We start from the raw sequence: 24826 nt of genomic DNA on the forward strand, positions 1-24826 counted from the left end.
CGATACTTTCGCGTTCAATGCGGTCATGTGCAGCAATGTGTTGACAAAGGGAATTGTCATCCTCTTCCTCTAGTTTCTGAATAGACTTCTTTATCTCATTCATTTTTTGGGCTCGATCCCATGGTGACAACATGCCATCCATGGCGATTCTATGGAGGTCCCTTTTTGATTCTGCAATTTTTTGTTGTCATGGGGAAATTTGTGATTTTTCGATCCTTCTCACCTCAGACCTGATTTGGCTCAAAAAAGTTGCCAGTATATGTTGGGGATTATTTTCCGTTGTCTGTCCGCTAAGGTTATTCAGCTCAGCTTCAGCCTCCCTTCCAACTTTCTTTGTAAAGGCTTTAAATGTGTTATTTTTTATTATTTTGGCTGGTAGAGACCAGCATCCTTTCCCAACTAATGGGGCTTCTTCGTGCGCTACCTGAATTGACACCATATCATGGTCTACTCCACTAATGCTGAGAGGAGAGATGTCCCATTGTCTTGCCTCCTTGAATATTTTTTCAGAGACATAAATTTGTTCAAGTCGCGAGTGAGTATTGCTTCATGAGAATGTATAGGCTTTGGTGGATGGGAAGGTAGTCCTCCAGCCATCTTTCAGTCATATTGATAATTTAAGGTCATCAAAAGCTTCTATCATTTCATAGGGGTCCGCCCTCATTGGGATTCTGTCAATTGGGTCTTCAACGAAATTAAAGTCGCCTGCCATTAGGTCTGGTTGCCAGTTCGCATTTTGATTTCCTTCATAGAAATCTTTTATCTCTTCCCAGAAATCAGCATTGTCCTTCCCATCCGTTGAAGTCACATTTGGGGTGTAAACGTTCAACACAGTTAGAGATTCATTTTTGTGCCAATTTGTAATTTTGAGCAATATTGCCCTTCCTTCAACTATTGTTTTTGTCTTGATATTATTAGTGTTCGTCAATTGTTTATTCAGTACAATTGCCACACCCCCTGCTCCTGTTGGGTTCGTTGGGTGTGGGGAGGAATATAATTTAATGCGTTGTGGAAATGCTTTCTCTATTTCCACCCTATGTTCCTCTGTCAGGTGGGACTCTTGGACCAGTAGCACCCCTATATGGTGTTTTTTAACCAAATGATTTATTTTTGCCCATCTGTTTCCTGGTTGGTAGACATTCCATCCACCAAAACCATTGAGATTAAGGGAGGCCACTTTAAGGGCTGCCTTTGTGTTCTTTGAGCTCATACGTATTTCTGCCCTCCTTGTTCTTCAATTCGGGCAGTTTGTGTTTGAGCTTTCCAGGGAGTCATGAATTGGACCGTCGGCCTCCCCAGTTTCAGTTTGGTTTGTGAATTGAGTTTGGTTTATAGGTGGTTCAGAGTGAACAGACTCGTCTCCACCTTGACTCAAAGAATCAGTATGTGATTCCAAAATGGGGACATCATGGGTCCATATTACCGGAATGTCCAGTGGATGCGGTAACAGCACTAATAACTACTACCAGGTGCAGCAAAACACACTCCAAGCACGAAGTGCGCAAAACCAAACCCAACACTAGTGATTAGCGTAGTTGATTTGTGGAGGTCAGTATCAATGGACGCTCTCAGCAAGTTTCACTGAGAACTCTAAGATAAGACTTCAAAGGTGGGGTTTTATATGGTTCAAACAAATTTCAATTCTGTGTTCACAAGTCAAAATGACAAAGGCTTCTACGAAGTTCACTACTTCAAGGAGGTGTTCCAATCTTTCCAAGTTCAAATAGAACTATCAAATTCAATTCAAATTCGAGTCAAAGCGACTCTACAAGTTCACAGTTTCCAAGTACCAAAGTGGCAACAAATTCAAATCAAATTCAAAGTTCAAATCTAATCTTTTCCAAATACAAACACCAACTTCGAAGAAGTGGGGCAAAGTATGAGCCAGAGTTCCCTAGTGAAAGCACTTAGGCTTCTGTCGTAGGTTACTGGGGAAAATACTGCTGCTACCACCCCTCCTTATATACACTTTTTCGAACAAATAATAATCAAAAGTCAAAGATATGGTAAAAAGTCGAAAATATAGAGAAATCCCTTTCAGAGATACCAAAGTACCCTTAATCAGGTATAGTACATGTCAATTAGATATAAAACTGTCCAGAATATAGTATTTCTTATTTCTTTTCCTCATATTTTCTTTATTCCTGTTCCGAGTCGGATATCTTTGACATTTGCATGTGGATACATCCTGACCCCTTTTCATTTCCAAGGTGAGTCCCCATGTGCTCCCTTGTTCTCTCTTGTTCTATCCAATCTGGAATAGTCCAAAACTGTTCGATCTACATTCCAGGGATCATTTCTATGGTTCTTTCCTGGTAGAATATGCTTTCTGACTGGACATCGACGACATCCACCCCTTTTCTTGTTTCCAGCTGTAAGTTACAGCCACCGGCATTATTTCTGTTCCTTAAGTCCAAAGTGGACTTTAGATAGTTACATCCGTCCGATTGTTACTTCCAGATGTACTTCTAAGAGTTGTTTCCGTCTTTTCAACCAATATTGAAGAAATCAATAAATTGATAGTAAAATCAAGTGTCCCCATGTTTGCTACAAGTATTTGCAAGTGAGACAAGGCCTATGCAAATGAACAAAGGTTTTTAAAGGCTGCTTCATCGGTTCCTACAGGTTTTGGAACATTGAAGACTCTCGTCTATAAGGTAATTCGTACTTTTCATACTTCAGATAACCCGCAAATAGACCTGTGCTTTGACTAGCAGCTTGGGCTTGCCCTAATCCTCATATTATGTTCCCATTTTGATTATATTATATATAAAAATGTTAAAAATGTGTTTATTTAGGTACTAGTAGAGTCTATCCGCGATAGCGGGAGATTGGACAGCATCTCATCTCCGTGATTTGCATTTTGCGGGTCATTTCTTGAAGTAGCCAGAATATCTGGCCCTTGCAGGGAAAATGGGGCCTCTGTCACAAGTGTATTGACTCTAATGCTGGGTACAGGTCCGTCTAAGGATTCACCATGTACTCCAGAAAGCCCGCCTACGTGTTGAAACCCACCATCTTCAGTCGACAGACCGACAGGAGAATCTGCACCTCAGGCATAGGATCACCCATTTATACCTAATATGACTGCAGAGTAGTGAGTATAATTTGTAGTGTGTGTAGTAATAGTAGCAAGTAAAAAACCTCCCAAGACTTGCCAGGCCTCAAGAGGGTGTGGTAGATCCTTCCCTTCACACGTAGAGAATGGGCCCTACATGATTCAGGTTGGTTGCTTACCTTGCACAGTGCTACCACTCACCTGGGTTTATACATGCACGACAATCCATTTGCCACGCTGGAGAGTTAACCATCCCACATTCGGGGACGATCTTAGCATCAGCATAGAAGGTGCCCTCTCCACTTTGGAATTCCCATCCATTCCAGTATCTATTTTGAAGCAGTATCAATTAGTCATTATAACAGTGTTCTCTTATCCCATAAGTGGTTTGGAGGAAAGTATCTATTCACGTGTATAGTAGAGATATTTACTTGCAATTTAATGGGAAAATGTTTTAAGAAGAACACCTAGGGAAAGTATAGGAGAGGGACACTGCTTAATCCCACTCGCCATAGCTATCTACATGATAGTAGTCGTTGTGCTGGGCATTATGACTTGCTTGGCTCGAACCTTGTGGAGGGCGGCCACCTTGATTGTTAAAGCCACCATGATAGTTGGGGTTTTGTCTGGAAATTCCTCGACTTCCATGGGGAGAGTTAGATGACCCTCCTCTCGATGTACGTGGAGTCTATTCTCTCAGGGCATAGCCTCCACATGACGGAGCATTGGAGCTGCCCCCCTTAGAACGATCACGGTAATGGGCAAAGTATACCACTCAAGAGTCAACCTAATATCAGAGCTACAGAAGTAGCACCAACACCAAATCAACCCAAAAACTAGTAAACCTCTGTGTAAAGTCTATCAATAACTCTACACACCAGGAAAGATTGCAAGGGTGGACTGCTTGGCAAAGGTTACACACAAGATCACAGTCTCAATATCGTATGAAGGTCTTATGAAATCAATGTGTAACTGCAAGTGTAAAACACCACAGCTACGGGGGTTCTAGGGTTTGTAGGGGCTCTGTTTATTGTCCAGTGGACTAAGTGGGACTGTGAATTTCGTCTACGGTAAGACTAATTCGAACGATTGGAGACTATTGCCCTCGACGGACACAAAAACTAAGACCTCGGCAGACATGAAAACTAAGACCCTCGGCGGATCACGAAACAGTAATCAAGATCTCGGCGGCCTACAGACGGATAGTTCTCTAGTTTGACCTCGACGGTCTCGTATAGTTCAAATCAAATCTTATCGTTTCACTGCACAAAGACAGGGCAAATCTCTCTATTGGTGTCAAGAGCAGTTACTCACGGGCAACCCACTCAGGACTTTCCTACGCACGGGTAGTACTGTTTTATCTACGGATACATGAGCTGCTTTTATACTACTTCTACCCTAGCTTTGTAATCCTATCTCTACTTGTTTCATCTCTAAAAATAATGCACCGTAGCTATGAATCCATGTGGAGTCTTATCGGTAGGGACTGCTACATGTGCAGAATCTTGTCTACGGAGCTTTTCTGTATTTGAATCATATGTTTTGGACCAATCTGGACCGTTCTTCATTCTTGTTTCAGCATGTAGAATGGACCTACATAGGCGTACCATATGGTATTTCCTGCCTACGGACCTTATCCTGCCTTTCGACATTATCAAATCATATGGACTTTGTGTGTCCAAGTGGTTCCAGCATATGGATCCAGAGTTCCGAATCGCCGTAGCACATGAACAGTGCAGACTCCAAGATCCGTTGTTCATTCCTGCCTGGTTCCTAGGTGCTCTATCTGTGATCTGGGATCTGTATCATGTCTTTTTGTCTTTTCCTCAGATCGGGACTCGATCTACGGTCATATCAAATTTCTCCTAGTCTGCGTGGTCCTATGTCTGATTTCTTGTCAACTAAATCCCCCGTAGAAGTAGGTACTCCTAGTATGAAGGTCTTTTGACTCCCTTAAGTTCTGCTACAAACGGTTCTGTGAAGACTACAAGTCTCCTAATAGTACAATCCCTTGATATGCCAGTGCATAATAGAATGTAGAGAGTAGAACTCGGTGAATTACTGCTTAAGTCCTCTGCTCATAATGTTCTACAGGTTTCGAATGGTCATACAGTTTTCTGACACGATCTACGGCTCTCTCTAACTGGTCTAGCTGTGCCTACGGCACATTCTACTAGCGGCACTAGCTTTAACTAGCAATTCGGGCTCACTCTAGTTCTTAATACAATAAATATTGCTCCATAGCACTGTTTAAAGTGCAAAAAGAACCTTGTAGCATAGTCAACTAAGTCGCATTAACGGAAAGGTACAAAGGGGTCGTCAGGGGAGGACTCGTGCTTCTTGTCTCCCATGCCTCTCTTCTTTTCCCATTCCAAAGCCTCTCCGTAAAGCTTTTCCAGTTCCTCCATCATGAATCCCAGCCATCACTCAGAGACGGCATACAGGCATTTGAAGTGGGTATGAATACTCTGTTTACACCAGAGGCAACGGATGACACGTTTGTCGACTTCTAGTTTCTTGAAGCTGACATGGAAAGAAAGGTTGCGAACAATATGGGTGAAGTCGGATAGCTCAGCCAATTTGTCGGAAACTGGCCTACCATGGATCTGTAGCCGAGGCTCAACCTCCTTCTTGGGTTTACGGCTCTCAAGATCGGTGATCTGGTACGCTCTTGTCAACTGGACAAGAAGTTGGACTGGAGAGACGTTCGTGTATAGAGGGTCGTGTGGTCTTGCCTGTAGGAACTTTTTGGCCCAATTGAGCATTCCTTTGTTCTCATAAATCATCTTTAATACACTGCCCAACGTTGCATGCTTGAAGTCTTCGTCGTCGATGATTTGGCAGTTTGCTCCAGCTTGGAGTGTCAGGACGACCCATGAACAATTATCGGGGTTAATGGGGTAGGCAAAGAGGGAGGCTCCAGCTGCCACTAGGGAATGAACCTGTTGGTCCAATATCCACTTCATGAAATTGGGGGAGGCGCCTTCCAAGATGTAACCACTGGAGTCACCGAAAGCTTGGGGTGTCGGTTTTTTGGCAATGACAGGGTGAATGGCAATCTTTCCTTTGTTCTCAAACTCGACTTTGTTGAGCCATGTCTGAACATGTTTATATCTGTCGCTATATGTGCTGTGTTGGGTGAGGTATGGACCCCCAGTGAAAGCAACTAGAAAGATGTATTTATTGGGGTCAGCTAGAAGCATCTTCTTTTGGTAGCTCGCAATATTGTTGAGAAGGTCTTTGTTTGGGATATAGGCTCGTTGGATAGTAGCATCGAACCAATTCCTGACGTAAGCAGTTGGTTTTATCGTCAAGGATTCGTAGTTGGATCATGTAAGCTTCCCGTATGGGTAGAGTTCATCCACAGCTGGCACCCAGTCGTCAGCAAGGGTGTCCGGGACCTTAAAGGGCTTGACAGGTTTGTCGTTGTTATTGACTCGCTTTTGAGGAGGCTGCTCTACCTAAAAGGATAGTGAGTTGGGAAAGACTAGATTATGTTGGTGGCGTACATCGACGTCCGACACATCCATATCTTCTTTTTCAGGTTCCTTCCTTTTGCTTTTCCTGCTGTCTGTTGCAATGTAGTCTGGCTCCAAGCATTCGTTAGGGTCTGTGTTCAGAGACAATATGACGGGGAGGTTTATTTGAGACAGATTGACAAGAGGATTGGTTGTGATATGAGTGGCAAGGTGGTGGTGTAAACAAGAGAGGGGAATGGCTTCCTTTCTCTGGTTAGAGGGACTGCAACAAAGGGATTCTTTGTGTTTCACTTGGCTGGCCCCATTTGGGATCATTGTTTGACATACAAGTGGCATTTGGAGTTACATCATGTTACGAAGGGGATGAGGCCTTTTTCACATCGAGGTGAAGGTTGAGCTCGCAGTCTCTGAGGAGTGCGTACGATGACGTGGTGTAGGATTTGGTCATGGTATACGTAACACTCCCCTTGCGTGTTCAAGAACATCCACGTACAATGTAGACTGGATAGTATGAACATTTATAATTTCTGTTCATAAAAACACATTTTGAGTCTGTTCAATCTACTGCCTAGCAATGTGCATTAAACTATCCTTAACACTTGGAGATTCCGTCTTGTAGTGATACATGGTGATAAGCACCTAGCAGATTTGTTTTGGAGTACATAGCACCCACTCAGCAAGAATTCGTGCTGTTCCTCTGAATGTCAAAGGTGTCTGCGAGGGACACAGATGGTTTACTGTTCAACTCGAAGTATCTGGGTACGACTATTAGCTTCACCATCGCTTTGGATAGCTACTAGTCCCTTTCGCCACTGAGAGGCTAGCCGCCGGATCCCACATGGTGGCGGTCCTTGTGAAAGGGAATTTTGAGGTTATTGGGAAGGAAAATACCAAGGGGGGGAGATTTTCTAGGGTTGTGATTCAGCGATATGATAAGGTTGGTAGGAAATTTGATTTCAGGAGAATCCATTGAGCTGTACTCAATCTCTTCGAAATCAGGATCATATAGTCTGCTCTTGTCACCATCATCAGCTGGAGCCTTAGGCTCCGAAGTTTTCTGTACCTCCAACAACTCTTTGTATACCTTCCCTTCAAGATAAGGTTTTGCCTCCTCTAGCCTGTCTTTCGAATCCACCAACTCTTGAAGTTTGTCTGTCGAGAGTTCCCAAACCAAAACTTCAAGAGGGGAGGCTGGATCTGGAGAGTCTCTTTGCAAGAAAGCTAAGTCCTTCATCCTATGCTCCTCATTCTTCGCCTTGATTTCTGTCATGAACTGAACCAGGGGTAGCACCCTACTGTTGACTTTTCTGCCTATGGAGTCAACTACAGTCGGACTCAATGTATGATCAAGGGGAATGTTATGTGAAAGGGTCGATTCATAGGAGAGTACTCCTAATCTTAGGAGAAGGGGTCATTGGTATAGAAGTACAACCCTTTCCATTAGATAGGTATATAAGGAGTACTTAGTAGTAGGTAGTTCCCCAGAACTTGATCTTCTTTGTCTTGATTCTCTATCCTTTTCCTTTCTTTGTCCATTGCCTCTGCCCTATTCACTCTGTTGCTCCACATTGTCCAGGTTGCCTTTATTGGAGTACTCACCGTCTAGTCATGAGTCTGGACTCATCCTAGAGTCCCTTCCTTTGTGTTGGAGTACAGGATGGGGTACGCATGGATTAGGTATGTGGTACACTACACTGGTGTATGTTGGGTACCGTCTATCATATACTCTTGTCATCGTTGGAGTACCGACTTGTAAGAGTACAGTCCTTGTCTTAGGACGCTCTCATCATTGGAGGTTCACTCTCACCATAGGAGTATGGTTCATTGCACAGTTCACGGATATTCACGATATCAGACATCATCATTATTCATTCTCCTTGGTCACCAGCTCTTGTCATCCTCTATTGCCAATAGGCCCATAGGATGGTTTGCCAGCATTAGTCTGGAGTACGATCTCATAGTAGGTTGGAGTACTGGGGGTTGGTACCCCTCAGAGCGCGCCCTATGTGGGTGTTGGGTTGCTGTAGGCATATGCTATCCTCAGTGTCAGGGCTTGAGGCCCAGCATATGCATAGGTGGTTCATCCTCCTAACAATTTTGTAGATCTTCTTAATTTTGGGAATAATCGCCAGTTTGCTGAAGAGGGTTGTAGTGAGATCTGAGATGCGTTTTTGTGGTTGACATTCGTTATTGGATAAAGAGTTCTTCTTTACTAGGAGCTCTTTTTGTTGAATGGTGAGAGTTTGAGGGGGATTTTCGATGTCAGCAAAATGACTATACCTGTAACCGACCCCTCACAAGAAACTTGTTGTGAGGGGCCTGGAGATTGGAGTTTAAATTGGCAGGAGACCTGGGATCGTCCAAAAAAGGATTGTCAGTTATGATCGAAATCACATGTGGTCACTTTTTTTTTCCACCTCGCGTCCATCACGTCGCCTTTTCGACAGATTTTTCTTACCCATTCACTCAAAATCCCACAATCCGACTGTTCCTCATCTCAAGTATGATTCTGACTCCATAGGATCTAGTTGGGCAGTGGAATGGAATTGGTTTGGTAGTTTAAGCTATGAACTGTTAGGTATTGGGCCTATGGGTTGACAGTCAATGGTGCATATTCTTGACTTTACTCTTCATTTTATGACTCTTCATTTTATGACTCATCGTTTTGCAGTATGTATTAGTAAATAATTGATAATAATATCTGGGTCTTTTCTGCACCATTACTGTGCTCAGTATGCTAGTGTTCAAGGATGCCGCCTCTCTTGCTCAACCACCAGCTGCTATGGATGTACCAGACGACACTGAAGGCTTGTTCATACCAAGGAAGAGAAGAACAAAAGGAGACAATAACTCACAAAAGCTGGTCAAGCATCCTTATAAATGCAACCCCTTCAATCCTTCCACTTCATTTAACAGCTCTACCAACGGTACTCCTTGATTTTCCTTCTCAACACCTAAAAGTGCTGGCTTGTTACCATTGCAAGTGGTGCTTCGCAGCAGCTGATCAATACTGACTATTCTGATAGATTTGACAAGGCTTGCAGACATATCGATTCAACAGGCAGCACTTGTAAATCACAACTTGAGCTTGTTCACGTGAGGAATTTCTCAGCCTGTGGTGATGTAGAAAGTGGCAAGCCAGGTTCAGCCCTTTCTGAGAGTTGAGATGTAATTCAACGGATATTCGCACTTTGAGGCGAGGTTGTTTCTTGTTTATAATCTCAAGAAGAGTTTTATTATCATCCATTGACATTACATCTTGTATTACTTCTGGCAGACTCTTGCTGTTGAGGATTGGCCAAATGTTGTTGGCTGTGGTTGCTCCAGCATCGCTGTCCATCCCAAGATAGACGTATTTCATATTCCGTATTTCCTTATATAGTACTAGTTATGTACGAATACGAGGAGCCTTTCTGTCTTTTCCCCCCATTGTCTCCCTTTGTCGACGCCGTCCCTTCTACACTTGCAATATGCATGAGGCTCAGAATGAGATGGATGTGATGTGAAGAAAAAAGTGACCACATGTATTTCAATCATAATTCACAATCCTTTTTTGGAGAATCCCGGGTCTCCTGCCAATTTAAACTCCAATCTCCAGGTCCGTCTATCGATGCTTGCTCATTGACAGTCCTGTCACAGGTCTACAAAATGACATAATGCTTTTCAGCTTTTATAGACTTTTTTGGGCTTTTTTGATGGCAGGCAAGCCACAAGCCACTTTTGGTCGCTTTTTTAACCATATATAGATAAGAAACACTGTAAAGCTGTCAATACGGTTTATTCAACTCTTTTGAAATATTATGTAATTCTATTTACTTCTATTTGTGCATCCGCACTCTGAACTGACTTGTCCCAAAACAGACATAGATTGTGGCTTCGGCTTTTCCATATTTTTGGTGGGGAAAAAGCCGAAAAAAGCCGGACAAGCCGGTACTGTATGTTTACTGATAGATTCCAGTCATGGTGAAGGGTAATAAGGTGAAAAGACGACAAAATTCGAGAAGCAGTGAGATGAGTGCAGGAAGTAAACAAACTGACGCGTCAAGTGCACTTATCTCACTGCCACTAGCTTATCCGATTTGAGCCTCGTGCCTCGGCCCAAATCTAGGAAGCGCTCGGAAAGCCCCGAGATCACCAGACTTGGGTGAACGATCACGTTGTATTGTTCTCACACACTGACACACCACTACCGCCATCTCTGTCCTCCCCATGACCCCGGTTCCCTCCAATGAAGTCCCCGAAAAGCTATCAGAATCGACTGAAGGAATTGAAGAAGATGGCCAGGAGCTCGAAGTTCCAGCTCAAAGTAGCCAAACGCCCGTAACTCCACCTGCTCGTCAGGGAGCGCAATCCAACATCCCTCACGAAACGCCCGTGAAGTACTCTGGTTCTTCTTACCATCAATTTACCTCTATGCACTATGTACGGGATGCACGATACGGTCAGGCTGAAACGGAGAATCGAGGCAAGTTCATCTCGATGGATCCAGAAGAGTTTTTGGATACTTTCTTGCCGGCTGTTTCTTCTGAGCCTTTCGAGCTCAATGCCACTGCTCAACAAGAATTCGTAAAAGCGGCGAAGTGTAAAAGAGAGAAAAACTCGTACAAGCATCTCGTACGTCATCGTTCTGAATCACAACCTGTCGTTTGTTACTGATACTTTTGATGTTAAATGGTAACAGTGCGAAGCAATATCGGAATATTGTCCCTCTCTTGAAATCATCGATACCAGTAAACATCCTACGACTATCACTTGGGGTGGACAGGAAGTAGAGATCAAACCAGACCTTTCGTCGTATCTGAGGGACGGGGATACCGACAAGAGCGGTGCAGTGGACATCGACAAAGTGGAAGTGACGCTCGAAGGCAAATGGACCCCGACAGACGATGGATTCGACGACAACGAAAAAAATGCGTTCGAGCGAGACAGTGGCAGAGGGAGAGACACCCGTGGACAGATCACAGCGTACGCTACCGCCCAGCTTGCACGCCAACATCGGACCCACTGTTTCTCTATCCTGTTCGTGAACGAAGGAGCTCGCCTTATTCGATGGGATCGAGCAGGTGCGATTGTCACCAAGAAGTTCAGCTATGTCAAATCCCCTTGGCTGGCGATGTTTTTCCACCGATACAACTTCGCATCACCGTCAGTCCGCGGCGTCGATACGTCCGTCGAAAAGCTTCTGGCTGAAGATCCGCTCGGGATGCAAGCACAGGAGGCGTTGGGGACCCAATCCCAGGAACCTTTGTACAAGTTCATGATAGTTGACGACAAGACGGACATCATCACGTACTACATTGGTTCGAAGCCGACGTTCAATGTCGGAAGTTCTTTTACGGGTCGCTGCACTCGTTGTTACAAGGTGTATGATGTGCAAAGTGCGAGCATCGTGTTCATGAAGGACACTTGGCGAGTTGACGAAAAGGACATGATGAAGGAAGGCGATGTGTACAGGCTACTGCAAGAACGTGGTGTGGCTAACATCCTGACCCTCATCACATACGGGGACGTGCGACAAGGGGACGATTCGACTGTGCGTCAAACTACGCGGAGTCAGCTTTTCGCTCAGCTGAGAGGACATTGTCACGCTCGTCTGGTGTTCAAAGAGATTGGTCGGGACCTGACGCACTTCGATACTACGGGAGAGATAGTGAGTGCAATCAGCGATGCGATGCAAGGTCAGTTGCCCATCACCCATCTTCATCTTTTGGCATGTCCTCATAGACGATTCAGCTCACCAGGGTGCCTATCAAGACGCCAAGATCATACATCGTGATGTCAGTGTCGGGAATATACTCATCTTGGCTGATGGCAAGGGGGTGCTCATCGACTGGGACCTGAGCAAATCGCTCGAACAGCAAGGTGGGCCTCGGCAGAAACAGCGAACGGTACGTTCGTATTCCTTTGATTCACTTTCCTCTCAGACTAAACTTTACTGTTGCAGGGTACATGGCAATTCATGTCAGCCAAGTTGTTGGCGAATACTAGCGCACCTGTACACGAGCTCGCCGACGACCTGGAATCATTCTACCATGTTCTCGTCTGGGTTGTGTTGAGGTTCACTCCACATCCAATGGCGAAACGCGACTTGATGGAGCTGCTGCAAGCGTGGTTTGACGAGGCACATGCCAGAACAGGAGACGTTCATGTCGGAGGAAAGCAAAAAGGGATGTATTTCGAAAGCAGCTATATACGAACGAAATCTCAACTCCCGGAAGGCGAATTGCGCAACCTCATTGTCGATTTAGAGGCAGTCCTCCGAATTCGGTACGCCGAACAACCACAGAAAACAGATATCCAAGGTCTTGAACTTCTCGAAGAGATGTACTCCTTAAGGGTGATCGACGAACGCGTATACAGAGATCAAAAAAATGCCAATCCTGCCTGGAAATATACTCACTATACGGAACGCCTGACCAGTCATGCGTGGATGGTTTCCCGTTTCCGTCAAGCCGCTAGTCTGAGGAGTAGGATGTTGGACGGACGGGTGGTGCATGATGTGACTGCTTCGGACCAGCACAAGAAAGAAATACAGGCGCGGAAGAGGTCGAGCGAATTGGAATGTGACCAGGAGGACCAGCCTCCTGCTCGGCGGAGGAAGTTGGATAGAGCTGCTAAGGATGTTGTCGATGGTTACCGAGATGAACCTATTGTGGAGGAAGATAGAGAAGAGGATGAGGATTCTTCCGTCGAAGATCATGACGAATCGGTTGATGATGATGATTATAAGGACTAGGCTATGCCAGTCAGAGGTCGTTTAACGGATAGTCATGGATTTATGAGGTTATGTCGCATTCATCGATAACGCTTTCGCAACTGCATCTCAATATTACGATAATGATTTGTTGATAGATTTTTGTATATATAGAGACTTGTATCATAGTAGCTTCTTATCTTTTCATCACGTTGACAGCTTTCCACAGAAGATTCCGAGTCCGAGGTACGAGGACTAGGCTGTTGCTAAACTTTTTGAGCTTCTTAAGGGTGAGAAGAAATTTCCATTTATATCCACTTTTGCCTCTTCTCTCTCCGCAACGGCCATGTTCCTGGCATAGATAAAATGATCATTGTCACAATCTTCCATAGATAATAATATTTGAATAGTATAGTCTCTTATAAGACCTGGCTGGGTGTGATAGATTTATCTGGATCTGCATTTTGACATGATAATTACATATGAACATACCAATTAAGTGGCCCATGGCATGGATATCAATGCAGCATCATGCAGACACAACCAGTGTCGAAGTATTATGTCTTCACAATCTTATGATACAGTGAATCTGTGTCAACTTGGAATTGAGCCTTGTCACTTTTCCAACCTGCGAGGCTCGAGTGGGGCTCGAGAAAATTTTTAAAAAAATTTCTTATCAATCGAGTTGATCAGATATCAAGTCGGGAGAAATCCGGCCCGATCTGCTGAATCCCCGGTTTGTTGGTTTGTATTATTATTATTATTGTGGTACTTGAAATTTGCAAGTGGTCCGCACAGATTCAGGCTACTATTATCATATCTCAGCTCTATTGGTGTTCAACCCGTCTTTGTCGTCTTCGTCTTCTCTCCTCTCCAGTTCATCGGTCCGAAGTCAGCAAAGACAAATTTGACCACTTTTTCCCGCACGATTGAACTATCCACTCGCTCCGTTACCCAAGCTCATCTACATGGTGCCTCTCGTCACTCGAAGTTTTGAACTTATTCCTTTCGACGTGTTCTCATTTTATTTTCTCCAGTTCTCTTAGGAGCTCAGCAGTATCGTCATCGTTATCGTCATCCGAGTCTTCGTCACTGTTTGATGATTGATGAATGAAACAAAGGTGAGGGCGAGGGCGACGTTGAAATGGGCGATGATGAGAAGAATAAGTGGAAGAGAGTCGTTAGCCAGGGTAAGTAAAATGTTGATTTTCTTTCCGTTTTCCGTTTCCGTTTTCCGTTTTTCCGTTATTTTTTTCTTTCTTTTTGTATACATACTGATAAATGCTACGACTAGTCAAACTATATTTTGCCGATTCTAACCTTCCCTACGACAAGTACGTGAAAAAAGAACACCCCTCCGAAAGAAATGGATTCACTCATAAGTCTTTCTTTCAATTTTACTTAATGTCATTTCCCCTTGTTTCTCTTACTTTCCGCTCATCATCCCCGTTCCTTTTCCCTTAGTCTTTGTCGAATTCACCGAACCAAGCGGCGTCAACACATTCTTGATCCTCATCTTTGTGTATGTTTGCTTTCTTCTCTCCTTCCTCCTTGTCCTCTTCGTCTTTGTCATCGTCTTTGTCTGGCAACCGCATATTGCTGAAAACTGGTGTAGTCGACGCCGGGCCCAAAGGGGCGGGGATCATGTGGTGGTTTTGTGGATGGGTTAGTGGGCGCGTCACCGTACTCCTTGACATGCAGCGACATGCAGCAGCTGTCACTCGTAAGGTTCAAAACTTGGTACGTCTATTCTTTTTCATGTTCTCTATAATATTTGAAAATCCCTCTGATTCAATTTCTCTCTAGCTGTTTCAATGTCAAATACATTTGTTCCTGTCTAATTTATTCGTTTGAAGCAAGTCATGTAAAGTCAATAATTGAATGTCCAAAGGGCTACCAAACGCTGGAAGCATTCACATCTGAGCAGCAATAAAAGTGATGATAGAGAACATTCCAAGACATCCAGAATAGCAACAACAAAGCAATAGCAGAGCAAATGATTCACTGCAAAGTCCAAGTTCGTAGTAGTAAGTTTCCTAGTGCTTTCCTTGCTTCTTGGGTCAGTTTGATGGGCTTGCTCCCGCTCGCAATAGACTTTGGTGAAAGTTTAGGTGTAGGTTGTTTGGGATTTTCTTTCTTTGCAGCAGATTTGGTCTTCAAATTTTGAAGAGTGGTTTTCTTTCTTAAAGAGCAGAAACAAAGTATGGTCCTGGTGCTAGGCAAACATCCTCGTCACCTCGGACTCAGCCACGCCAGCGGTCCCCCGCTGGCCCACATACCCCAATGTTAACTCTTGTCTACCAAGGGCCCAGGTGGAGATCTAACCTTTCCCTCCAAACATGGATTGAGATACTGTCAATTGATATGACTGTAGCTTCTCATTGGCCATTTGAATCATTGAATGTATGATGGGTGAGTTTCTCCAATTCTTATATTCTGTTCAGTCACGTGATGAAACGGTCCCCATTATTTCCAATAAGCATCACAGATTGTCAGCCGAAACACCTCCGGTTGTGAGTACGACCCTCCGAATGTGAGTGTGAGGTGGGTGTGAGTGCAAAGGCTGCACCTTGTTTTTGACAGTTTAGCCGCAGAGACTTACGAACTACAACAACGATGAGCAGTGGCAGATACATCAGAGAAAACCTACTTTACTAATTAGTACTAATTAGTAATAATTAGTAATAATCGGTACTAATCCAAAACTAATTTCCATTAATTGATACTAATCACTAATTGACACTAATTGATATTAATTGGTACTAATTGGGCAAAAAGTTATATGAGTTTTTCCATAAGTAATCACCCCAAATGGTAGAGAAAATCATACTTTATATACTAGTAGTAATTAGTAGTAATTAGTAATAATTAGTAATAATTGGTACTAATCCAAAACTAATTTCCATTAATTGATACTAATCACTAATTGACACTAATTGGCACTAATTGGGCAAAAACTTATATGAGTTTTTCCATAAGTAATCACCCAAAATGGTAGAGAAAATCATACTTTATATACTAATCACTAATTGGGGCAATTGGGGCAAAAGGTTTGCATAGGTTATTACACAGAATTACAGGGGTAAATTAGATTTATATTAGAAGACAGTGTAGTAAGTGTTTCTATCACTGAAGACATTTACAAAGAAAGCAGAACACTGGTCTAAAACAGTACTTGAAGTCCATTCTGATGGTACTACTAGGCCAAACTTGAGATGAAATTACTTATCCTCAGGTCTGCTCTCTGTAGAGTCGGTCACAGACCACAATATTGTCCAATTGCTTACATATTTTGGGAATCTACTCCCCCTATATATTACTAACTACTGGTATAGTATCATTGGTGTGGAAATAATATCTGTATGCAGTGTATTATTTTTCGCTTTTTTAGCATTTTTTGCCTAGGGGGGGTCAGCTGTCACTTTCAAGGTCCAAAAATTGGTAGGCAGGCCTTTACATATATCCAGAACATTCCCCCAAACTCCCTGTGATTCAATATTTGATTTGCCTTCTTTATTGAATATCTATTATTTCCAATATTTGGGCATAAAATATTTTCATTTATATTGTCACAGGGAAACATCCTATCATCAATCTGATTGTGAATTTGGATTCTGCACACAAAAACACATACTACCACCCATCTCACCCATTTCTATCATCTACCTTACTCAGACAGTGCTGGATTGGTCAGAAATTGAATCACACCAGGGTATCAATTCTGGGAGGGGTGGGAGAGCTCAGCTAACCTCATAGTCAAATTCAGAGGGTCAGGAAACCCTAGAAACCAGCCCAGGATTACACAAAATGGATCAGTTTTCATTGAAATAAATGGATATTATTTCCGATATTTTGGAATAAATTTTATTTATTTATAGTGCAGTAGGGAGACATCCTATCATCAAGCTGATTGGAAATTCGAGTTCAGCACCCAAAAATACATAGTTCTACCCACCTCTAATATTTTTATCATCAACCATGCTTATACAGTGCTGGAATGGTTAAAATTCTGGCCAAACAATGATATCAATTCAGGGAGTGATGGGAAAAATTAACTAAGGCCAGAATCGGATTCAGAGGGTCAAAGAACCCTAGAAAACATCCCAGATGAACCTGGATTGAATCAGTTCTCATTAAAATACATGATATACACTGTTTTTCAACACAGTACAAGCACTATCTCTTCAAGGAGTGATGGGAACAATTAGATAAGCTCAAAATCGAATTCAGGGGGTAGAAAAACCCCCAAAACCACCCCAGAATCATCTAAATTGACCAGGAACTGATGAAATACAAGTTACCGCTTATATGGGGTACCCGCCGGTGTAACACAATCATAACTGCTAGCACCAGGTTCAATTCCGGTCTAAGGAAAATTATAAGTATAAGCACCGTTACTACTATAACCTTATTGTAACTCTTTAATATGTTATATATATAAGTATATCTATTATATTTGTATGCATAGTGGACTTAGAAAAATTTCGGACTTGAAAAGATTTCGGACAAGTCTAATACTAATAAATGTAAGTAAGTAAAATTAGTTAGGTTCTACTTCAAAATATCATAGTAGAGTATACTATAGTATAGTAATAAAATAGTACACTATATACAATACAATATGGTGAAATGTCTTTTTCTATTTACCTACTAATGCCTACTAATTAGTACTAATAGAAGTATGTAAAATACAATATGGTGAAATGTCTTTTTTTATTTACCTACTAATGCCCACTAATTCGTACTAATTAGTATTAATTAGTACGAATTAATTTGATAACCTAGCGAATTCATACTAATTAGTACTAATTCATACTAATTGAATTAGTGCCAATTAGTATCGATTATTATTAATTAGTACTAATTCATACTAATTCATACTAATTAATAAATCTGGATTTTCCAGATGTACTCTTCTCTGATCTACTGGATTTTTGGAACGGGAGACATTTTCTATTTCCAAGATCCAGCCATTCAAGACAACACTCCAGTTGTTGAACTCAAGGAGTCAATAATCCGACAACGTGGCATAGAAACCACTATAAACGACAATGGTCAACTCTTTTTTGTCGATGTGCCAGTGGAAAATCCTCTTGACTCTGACGCTCTCTTTACTCGACTCAACGACGAAAATCTCCTGAAGAGCCGGGAACCGCCGATCGATATCGCCAGGCTTCGAGATCTGTTCAAGGAGAGTTCGCCTAATAGAAATGTCCACTTCATCTACATCCCTCCGAAGTTGCATTCCAGTGCGTTGTGATTCCTTTGAAATTCCGTCCGTCATGGCTCTAATGCTCTCAACATAAGGAAGAAGGAAGCGTCCCAATTCCGTGTCAGTGTCAGATATCCCGCCTGAACGAGACCTCAAGAAGATGCGAGCTTACTCCGATACACCATCCCTTCTTGCAACACCATCTCGTTATCAGGCCGCTCAGTGCATCCCGACCACTCGCCTAATTTTCGACGACCGCCCCAAGCCAGACTACAACGTCGCTCCAATAGCTTTGCTCTACCCCCCTTACGGAGATTTTCTTGACGCCTGCGCCAAACCTAAAGAATTCGAAGCTATTGACTTGATCGCTATGATGCGGGAAGTTGACGCCCTTGTAGTCATAGCGGCGGGCTTCCACAAGGACGAGGACGAAAGGAACAATCAGTTTATAGATGCTCTCAATCGCATTCTTCAGTGCTATCACGATCGTAGCGACCAGCTCGCACCTATGTCCTGTGCCATCATCGCGCAGAAGCGTACTACCGATGGGTACACCTCGGACCCTATAGCAGACAGATCCTTGGAGGTCAAGTGCAACACTGGAAGCGCGACCTCGAACGCTGAAGTACAGGTCGCGTTGCATGTTCACAATATCAACGCATCTGCTCAAGAACGGTGTCCAAAATTATTTGAACGTTATCGGGTGCCTACCCTGGCTATGACCCTCAATGGTGAGAAGCGATTCCATCCCCACTATCACATTATGCTAATAAATGTTGTGTGCTTTGGGGGACAAGGCACCTCTTTGCAGTTCTTCGCCATGGTGCAGCTGAACAAGATGCCTCGTCAAGTTGCGCTGACGCCTTCATTTCGATTGGTCCAATGTCCTGGGGATGGAGGTGGATACGCCTGCGGTCGAGCCGACTCTCCATTATATCGAGCGTTTGCCGCGGCTCTCGTGCTTTGCAAGAGAATAGCTAAGGATATGAAAGATTGGATGAATGCCGCTGACTCAGATACGAACTCGGATGACGCTCCCTTTATTCCTATCCAAAATTACACTTTACCAACGATTTCTCAGATTGGAGATGTCCGCTTCCAAATCGAATCTAAACTCGGTCTCAACCACGGCCCATCTTATGTCTACCTTGCCCGAACGGAACAAGGCAGATATGTCGTGGTGAAGTTCTCAAGCAATACTGCCGGGATCTTCACGATTTTTGTGCGGAGAAGGGGATGGCTCCCAAGCTCCTTGGTTATGAGAATTTACCTGGAGGGTGGATTGGGGTTGTGATGGAGTACCTCCCAGATTCTCATCCATTGGCCGACCCTAGGTTTACTTCGGAGGAGAAGCAAAAGATGTGCGAGAAATTAGAGGCATGTGCTCGGGCGATGCATGATAACGGATATGTCCATGGAGACCTGCGGGAGACCAACGTTATCGGTGCGAAGGGGGGTACTGTTTGGATTATTGACTTTGATTGGGGAGGGGAGGATGGGAAGGCGGAGTATCCATATGCGAGTTTGAACGAGCACTTGTTGGATAAAGATCGGAAGGATCTTGTTATCAGTCGGGCTCATGACGAGAGGGTTTTGCAGGCTGCTATCGCTCGGATTTTGAGATCATGAAATTGGGGTTTTTTTTTTTGCGTCGAGGCATAGTCGTCGAGATTGCCTCGAGTAGAAGAAATCCAAAACAAACACGTCTACACGAATTCTATGATCCCTGTGGTCCCGCCGACAACGAAGAAGAAAACGACTCGTTATTACAAGGTATATGATGTGCAAAGTGAAAGGATCGTGTTCATGAAGGACACTTGACGAGTTGACGTTGAAAAGGATTCGATGAAGGAGGGCGATGTGTACAGGCTGTTCCATGTTGCAAGAACGTGGTGTGGCTAACATACCGACCCCCAACACTTATGGAGACGTGCGACACGGGGACGATTCGAGTGTGCCACTGTCACGCTCGTTTGATGTTCAAAGAGATCGGTCGGGACCTGACGCACTTCGAGACTACGGGAGAGATAGTGCAATCGGCGACGCGATGCAAGGTCAGTTGCCCATCATCCATCTTCGTCTGATGTCCTCATAGACGTTTCAGCTCACTAGGGTGCCTATCAAGACGTCAAGATTATACATCGTGATGTCAGCGTCATACGCATCTTGGGTGATGGCAAACGGGTGCTCATCGACTGGGACCTGAGCAAATTGCTTGAACAGAAAGGTGGGCCTCGGCAGAAACAGCGAATGGTACGTTCGTATTCCTTTGATTCACTTTCCTCTCAGACTAGATTTCACTGTTGCAGGGCACATGGCAATTTATGTCAGCCAAGTTGTTGGCGAATACTAGCGCACCTGTGCACGAGCTCGCCGACGATCTGGAATCATTCTACCATGTTCTCGTCTGGGTTGTGTTGAGGTTCCCTCCACATCCGATGACTTGATGTACCTATTGCACGGTCGGTTTGACGAAGCACTTCACCAGGATGGGCCATTGTTCCTGTCGGAGGCAACCAAAAAAAAAAGGGATTTACCTCGACATCAGCTTACTTCCCCGGGGCGAGCTGCCCGACCTCATTGTTGATTTAGGAGAAGTTCTCCGAATTTGGTACGCCAGGCAGCCGAAGGGAAAGGGACATTGAAACTTGAAGGCCTGGAACTTCTCGGGAAAAGCGTACTCGGTGGGGTTTCATCGACGAATATCAGTGCAGAGAACTCAAAAAATGCCAATTCCGCGTTGCAATATGAACGAAATACGCAACGCTTGGTCATAGGTGGATGGTTTTACGTTTCTGTCAAAATGCTAGTTTGAAGAGAAGGATGTTGGACGGACGGGTGGTGCATGATGTGACTTCGTCGCAACAGTACACGCAAGAGATACAGGTACCGAAGAGGTCGAGTGAGTTGGAGTTTGTTGTTGAGGACCTTCCGCCGGCTCGGTGGAGGGGGTTGGATAGCTGCATAGGTTGACGATGCTATTCTGGAAGAGAATGAAGGGGATGATTTGGTTATAAGGGGGACGCTCATGAGGTTATGTCACATTCATCGAAATGTTTACGGAACTGCATCTCTGTATCAATACGTAGTGGTTTTGATAGGCTCATCATACATATAGAGAGTTGCATTACAGTAGCTTGATTGTCTTTATGCGTTTCCCTGGGTTTTCAACCCCTGTCTACCCAGCCCCCAAACCACGTTTGGAGCAGTGTATTTTGCTGGCGGATTGCGATACCTATATAGCGTGGGCTATACTTATAGTTTGAACGTCGCTTCATTCGAGCTGCTATATTTTTAGCTCGTCGCTGGCCACCGTTCGACATCACCGGTAGCCTTCCTCATCGGTAAGTGACTCGCTTCCTGAACTTGTCCACCAAGATCCTGAGGAGTTGCTGTACATCTCAAGTTCAGTACAAATCCTGCTCAATCTCGTTTCCCAATCCGCGGTCGTATTCGCCTTCCCGCCGTGGCTGCGGACCTGAGAAATCAGTTTCAAAAGAATATGCGTCGCTTGGGTCAGCTTGCACAGTGAACACGTATAAGTACTGTACGCTGTTCGGGTTAGGATGTATGATCACAAACAACGTTTTGAAATATCTCACCTCGCTTGTACATTGTCGTAGAGTAGACGACTCACTAACGTTTCTCTAGTGGGAGGCGTTGATCAAGTACAAGCTAGACCGGATTCCATTTATAGATCTTTGTTATCAGTGCAACCCGGGGCTTACGTTTCGCGAACAGCATGGAAGGCAATGCTGCAGTGAGCATACCTGATTATCTTTGAACCGGTTCGACGGTGGCTGGTGGTGGTAAAGCATCGAGGGTTGTGGAACGGTGGGGGAAAAAAGTCCTGTCCTGACGGTGAGGTTATGGCAAGCGTCGTGAACGGGAAATTGGAATGTTTCTATTCTTGCGTACGCCGTCAATTGACCGGACGACAGTCGTTATATTCCCATACTACATACAGCCTCCAGGCGGTTCAAACTTTTCGGGAGGAGATGTACGGGCTCGGAGGGTTTCCTTTGAAACGCTCGGTCACGTACAGGTTCACGTACAGGGTACACCGGGTGTAAACAAACTGCCGCTATCACTGTACGTCACGTTGGTTTCCCACACTCCCCTTCGCCTTTTCGCCGTGATGGGCGAAAATTGACGACGAACGACGAAAGGATGGAGTCGGACGAGGATGGACGAGGATGGACGTCGTCTGGAACATGGTGACTGCATGCGTAACGACGGGGACGACTCCAATTGAGATACCGGTCGTGAGTATATTTTCGGCTATTTCACACCGCTCTGTCGGGTCACGACTTGCCGCTAAGTATGCTAGACATTCCAATCCCAGCAACTCCCGCCCATCCCTTGCGTCGAAAGAAACTGGAAAGGAGTCAGCAAGTCGTTTTCCGTTGAGAAACAGGAAGGTATTACATAAGATTATCGGCGACACGAGCATGCTTTTTTTAGTAACATCGATCACCCCTTTTGATATGGGATCAATATAATTTTTTTTATTTATTTAATTGCTCCTTGTGGTATTACCCGGTCGTCGTCAAAAGGCCACGCTGCTGTGCTTTGTTTGTTTCCACTCATCTTTTCTTCCCTTACTCCCATCTTCCCACTTCTCCTCAACTACCAGCTTAGAGCCTTGCTCTCCCTCACTCTTTTGAACTCAAATATCAAACGCATCTAATACTACGACTACAACAATGTTCGCTGCTACCGCTGCACTCCTCCTTGGAGCTGCCTCCTTGTCCACCGTTTCCGCTCAGGCTGGTGTCTGGGCTACTGGTCCCATGGGCGTCACCAACCCTCCCAAACCCATTATGGGAACTCCTATCAACCAAACTTCCGATGCCAGACTCATCTCCTTGAACGCCATTGATGTCCGTTTTTTTTCTTCTTTTTTCGTGCTCGCTTACTTGATACTTACGTCTCTCCATGCAGGATTTCTGCCTTTGGGCCCCACCTAACCCCGAAGTGATAGGCAACTCTGAGGCTTATGAGGTAGCCTGGTGTACAAAAGCCCGAAACAACGCTCGTGTTATTCCTGATGGCACTTTCACCGGACTGTCAATGGTCAAAACTGGTGAGCTCCTTATTCATCTTTTTGACTGCCCCTCTTATGTGTACAAGATTTCTATATCCAAATAATGGGATACGGTGATTTCACCAAGATCAACTTGATGCCGGGCGACTTTGGAGGAGAGCTCGATCCTCACGGTGCGGAAGGTCTGGGAAATCCCGTCGGTGGTAATATTACCGTCAACATCAATGGTGAGGATAAGAACGTTGAGGAATGGATGTCGTACATCGTAAATTTCCGAGCATTATCTCAAAAACGGTCACCAGATTAACAACTCTCTCTCTAGTCTTATAGCCAGTTCTGCTTCCGTGCCTGTATAAACTCCAACTCTACCTACTCCGCTGCGGCAATGTGCGAGCACAAGTTGGACGTTATGGGATGTAACTTCGTCATGCCCGGTAATTACGGCTTCAACGGTACATTGTACGTCTTCCCATTTTCTCGCTCTTTGTTCCCTTTATCTTAAACCTTTTCCCCCCTAGCGAAACCTGCGACGCAGACGTCGCCTACCCACCTGGCTGGTACCCCTCGGTCGTCGGCGGTCAAACCACCTACTCCCAATTCCAACAATACTGGACTGGTGTCGTCGGTGCCCAGACCTTCACCGTCGGAGACACCGTCACCCCTCAGTCTGTCGCCTTCACCCCTTCTTCGTCCAACTGCAAGACGACGAGCACGATTGGGAATGGAATTCCTTTGAGCTTGCTTACTGCTGGAGCTACCGGACCTGTTCCTACCAATCCTGCTGCAACGCAGCCTGGTGCTACGGTACAGGGGACTGTGGGTGCTAGTGGTGCTGGTGGTGCTTCTGGGACTGGGACCAATAAGCCCCCTGGTTCGACTGGTATGTTTATCCCCCCCACTGTTTTACTTTCTTAAAATGGTTAATCTTAATATAGGTACTTCGGGTTCGAGTGGCTCGAGTGGTAGCAAGGGCAATGGTGCTATCTCGTTGGCTGCACAGGGTATGACCCTTATGACTTTGGTTGCTGCGATCGCTGGAGTTGCGTTGATACACTAAGTAAAGAGTTTGTTCGTTTGTTTGTTTTTTTTTGTTGAGAGAGATGGAAGTTTACGTACCCGCACACCAGTTTTTCTATCATTAGTTAATACCTGCCAGTTTTGCATACCTCTTTTTTGTTTCTTCTTTTCTTTACTTACTTCCATTTATCCCTACGCTCATTTGAAGATGGCGGACAGTTGGTATAAAAGACGTTTTTTTTAGATAGAATCTTGCGTGTGGCGAGGAATTCTATCTTTTTTTTTCCGCTGAAAATCATGACAGGTGGTGATTGACATT

General features: G+C 44.4%; 8 protein-coding genes across 8 annotated transcripts; 6 read left to right on the top strand and 2 right to left on the bottom strand.

Annotated features, from left to right (window-relative positions):
- Positions 1–5481: 5481 nt before the first annotated feature.
- On the bottom strand, positions 5482–6261 carry E1B28_003018 (uncharacterized protein; the record flags this gene model as incomplete). The annotated part of the gene is made up of 1 exon (XM_043159974.1): positions 5482–6261. The coding sequence occupies one exon, from the start codon at positions 6259–6261 to the stop codon at positions 5482–5484; it is 780 nt and encodes a 259-aa protein (XP_043001928.1).
- Positions 6262–6387: 126 nt separating this feature from the next.
- E1B28_003019 (uncharacterized protein) lies at positions 6388–6852 on the bottom strand (the record flags this gene model as incomplete). Its single annotated transcript, XM_043159975.1, has 2 exons — positions 6388–6519; positions 6568–6852. The coding sequence occupies 2 exons, from the start codon at positions 6850–6852 to the stop codon at positions 6388–6390; spliced, it is 417 nt and encodes a 138-aa protein (XP_043001929.1).
- Positions 6853–10718: 3866 nt separating this feature from the next.
- On the top strand, positions 10719–13460 carry E1B28_003020 (uncharacterized protein). The gene is made up of 4 exons (XM_043159976.1): positions 10719–11151; positions 11219–12215; positions 12271–12425; positions 12482–13460. Exons 1-4 carry the CDS (start codon positions 10747–10749, stop codon positions 13271–13273), a joined length of 2349 nt encoding a protein of 782 aa, XP_043001930.1. The 5' UTR covers positions 10719–10746; the 3' UTR covers positions 13274–13460.
- Positions 13461–14011: 551 nt separating this feature from the next.
- Positions 14012–15142, top strand: E1B28_003021 (uncharacterized protein). The gene is made up of 6 exons (XM_043159977.1): positions 14012–14202; positions 14269–14421; positions 14526–14565; positions 14696–14753; positions 14847–14971; positions 15038–15142. Exons 2-5 carry the CDS (start codon positions 14338–14340, stop codon positions 14899–14901), a joined length of 237 nt encoding a protein of 78 aa, XP_043001931.1. The 5' UTR covers positions 14012–14202; positions 14269–14337; the 3' UTR covers positions 14902–14971; positions 15038–15142.
- Positions 15143–18137: 2995 nt separating this feature from the next.
- Positions 18138–19737, top strand: E1B28_003022 (uncharacterized protein; the record flags this gene model as incomplete). Its single annotated transcript, XM_043159978.1, has 3 exons — positions 18138–18480; positions 18539–19174; positions 19241–19737. The coding sequence occupies 3 exons, from the start codon at positions 18138–18140 to the stop codon at positions 19735–19737; spliced, it is 1476 nt and encodes a 491-aa protein (XP_043001932.1).
- A 65-nt stretch (positions 19738–19802) lies between these two features.
- On the top strand, positions 19803–20072 carry E1B28_003023 (uncharacterized protein; the record flags this gene model as incomplete). The annotated part of the gene is made up of 1 exon (XM_043159979.1): positions 19803–20072. The coding sequence occupies one exon, from the start codon at positions 19803–19805 to the stop codon at positions 20070–20072; it is 270 nt and encodes an 89-aa protein (XP_043001933.1).
- A 293-nt stretch (positions 20073–20365) lies between these two features.
- E1B28_003024 (uncharacterized protein) lies at positions 20366–20890 on the top strand (the record flags this gene model as incomplete). Its single annotated transcript, XM_043159980.1, has 3 exons — positions 20366–20497; positions 20556–20696; positions 20753–20890. The coding sequence occupies 3 exons, from the start codon at positions 20366–20368 to the stop codon at positions 20888–20890; spliced, it is 411 nt and encodes a 136-aa protein (XP_043001934.1).
- A 2143-nt stretch (positions 20891–23033) lies between these two features.
- Positions 23034–24802, top strand: E1B28_003025 (uncharacterized protein). The gene is made up of 6 exons (XM_043159981.1): positions 23034–23326; positions 23388–23529; positions 23577–23755; positions 23813–23949; positions 24009–24370; positions 24426–24802. Exons 1-6 carry the CDS (start codon positions 23150–23152, stop codon positions 24545–24547), a joined length of 1119 nt encoding a protein of 372 aa, XP_043001935.1. The 5' UTR covers positions 23034–23149; the 3' UTR covers positions 24548–24802.
- The last annotated feature ends 24 nt before the right edge of the window (positions 24803–24826 follow it).

This window comes from Marasmius oreades, chromosome 11 (assembly GCF_018924745.1).
Source record: "Marasmius oreades isolate 03SP1 chromosome 11, whole genome shotgun sequence".
Lineage (NCBI taxonomy): Eukaryota > Fungi > Basidiomycota > Agaricomycetes > Agaricales > Marasmiaceae > Marasmius > Marasmius oreades.

Coding starts and splice junctions, on each gene's coding strand:
- E1B28_003020 (XM_043159976.1), top strand. CDS start 10,747: ATGACCCCGGTTCCCTCCAATGAAGTCCCCGAAAAGCTATCAGAATCG. Junction 11,152..11,218: donor AAAACTCGTACAAGCATCTC/GTACGTCATCGT, acceptor AAATGGTAACAG/TGCGAAGCAATATCGGAATA. Junction 12,426..12,481: donor CTCGGCAGAAACAGCGAACG/GTACGTTCGTAT, acceptor TTACTGTTGCAG/GGTACATGGCAATTCATGTC.
- E1B28_003021 (XM_043159977.1), top strand. CDS start 14,338: ATGAATGAAACAAAGGTGAGGGCGAGGGCGACGTTGAAATGGGCGATG. Junction 14,422..14,525: donor GAAGAGAGTCGTTAGCCAGG/GTAAGTAAAATG, acceptor TGCTACGACTAG/TCAAACTATATTTTGCCGAT. Junction 14,566..14,695: donor TCTAACCTTCCCTACGACAA/GTACGTGAAAAA, acceptor CTTTTCCCTTAG/TCTTTGTCGAATTCACCGAA.
- E1B28_003025 (XM_043159981.1), top strand. CDS start 23,150: ATGTTCGCTGCTACCGCTGCACTCCTCCTTGGAGCTGCCTCCTTGTCC. Junction 23,327..23,387: donor TCTCCTTGAACGCCATTGAT/GTCCGTTTTTTT, acceptor CTCTCCATGCAG/GATTTCTGCCTTTGGGCCCC. Junction 23,756..23,812: donor AGGAATGGATGTCGTACATC/GTAAATTTCCGA, acceptor CTCTCTCTCTAG/TCTTATAGCCAGTTCTGCTT.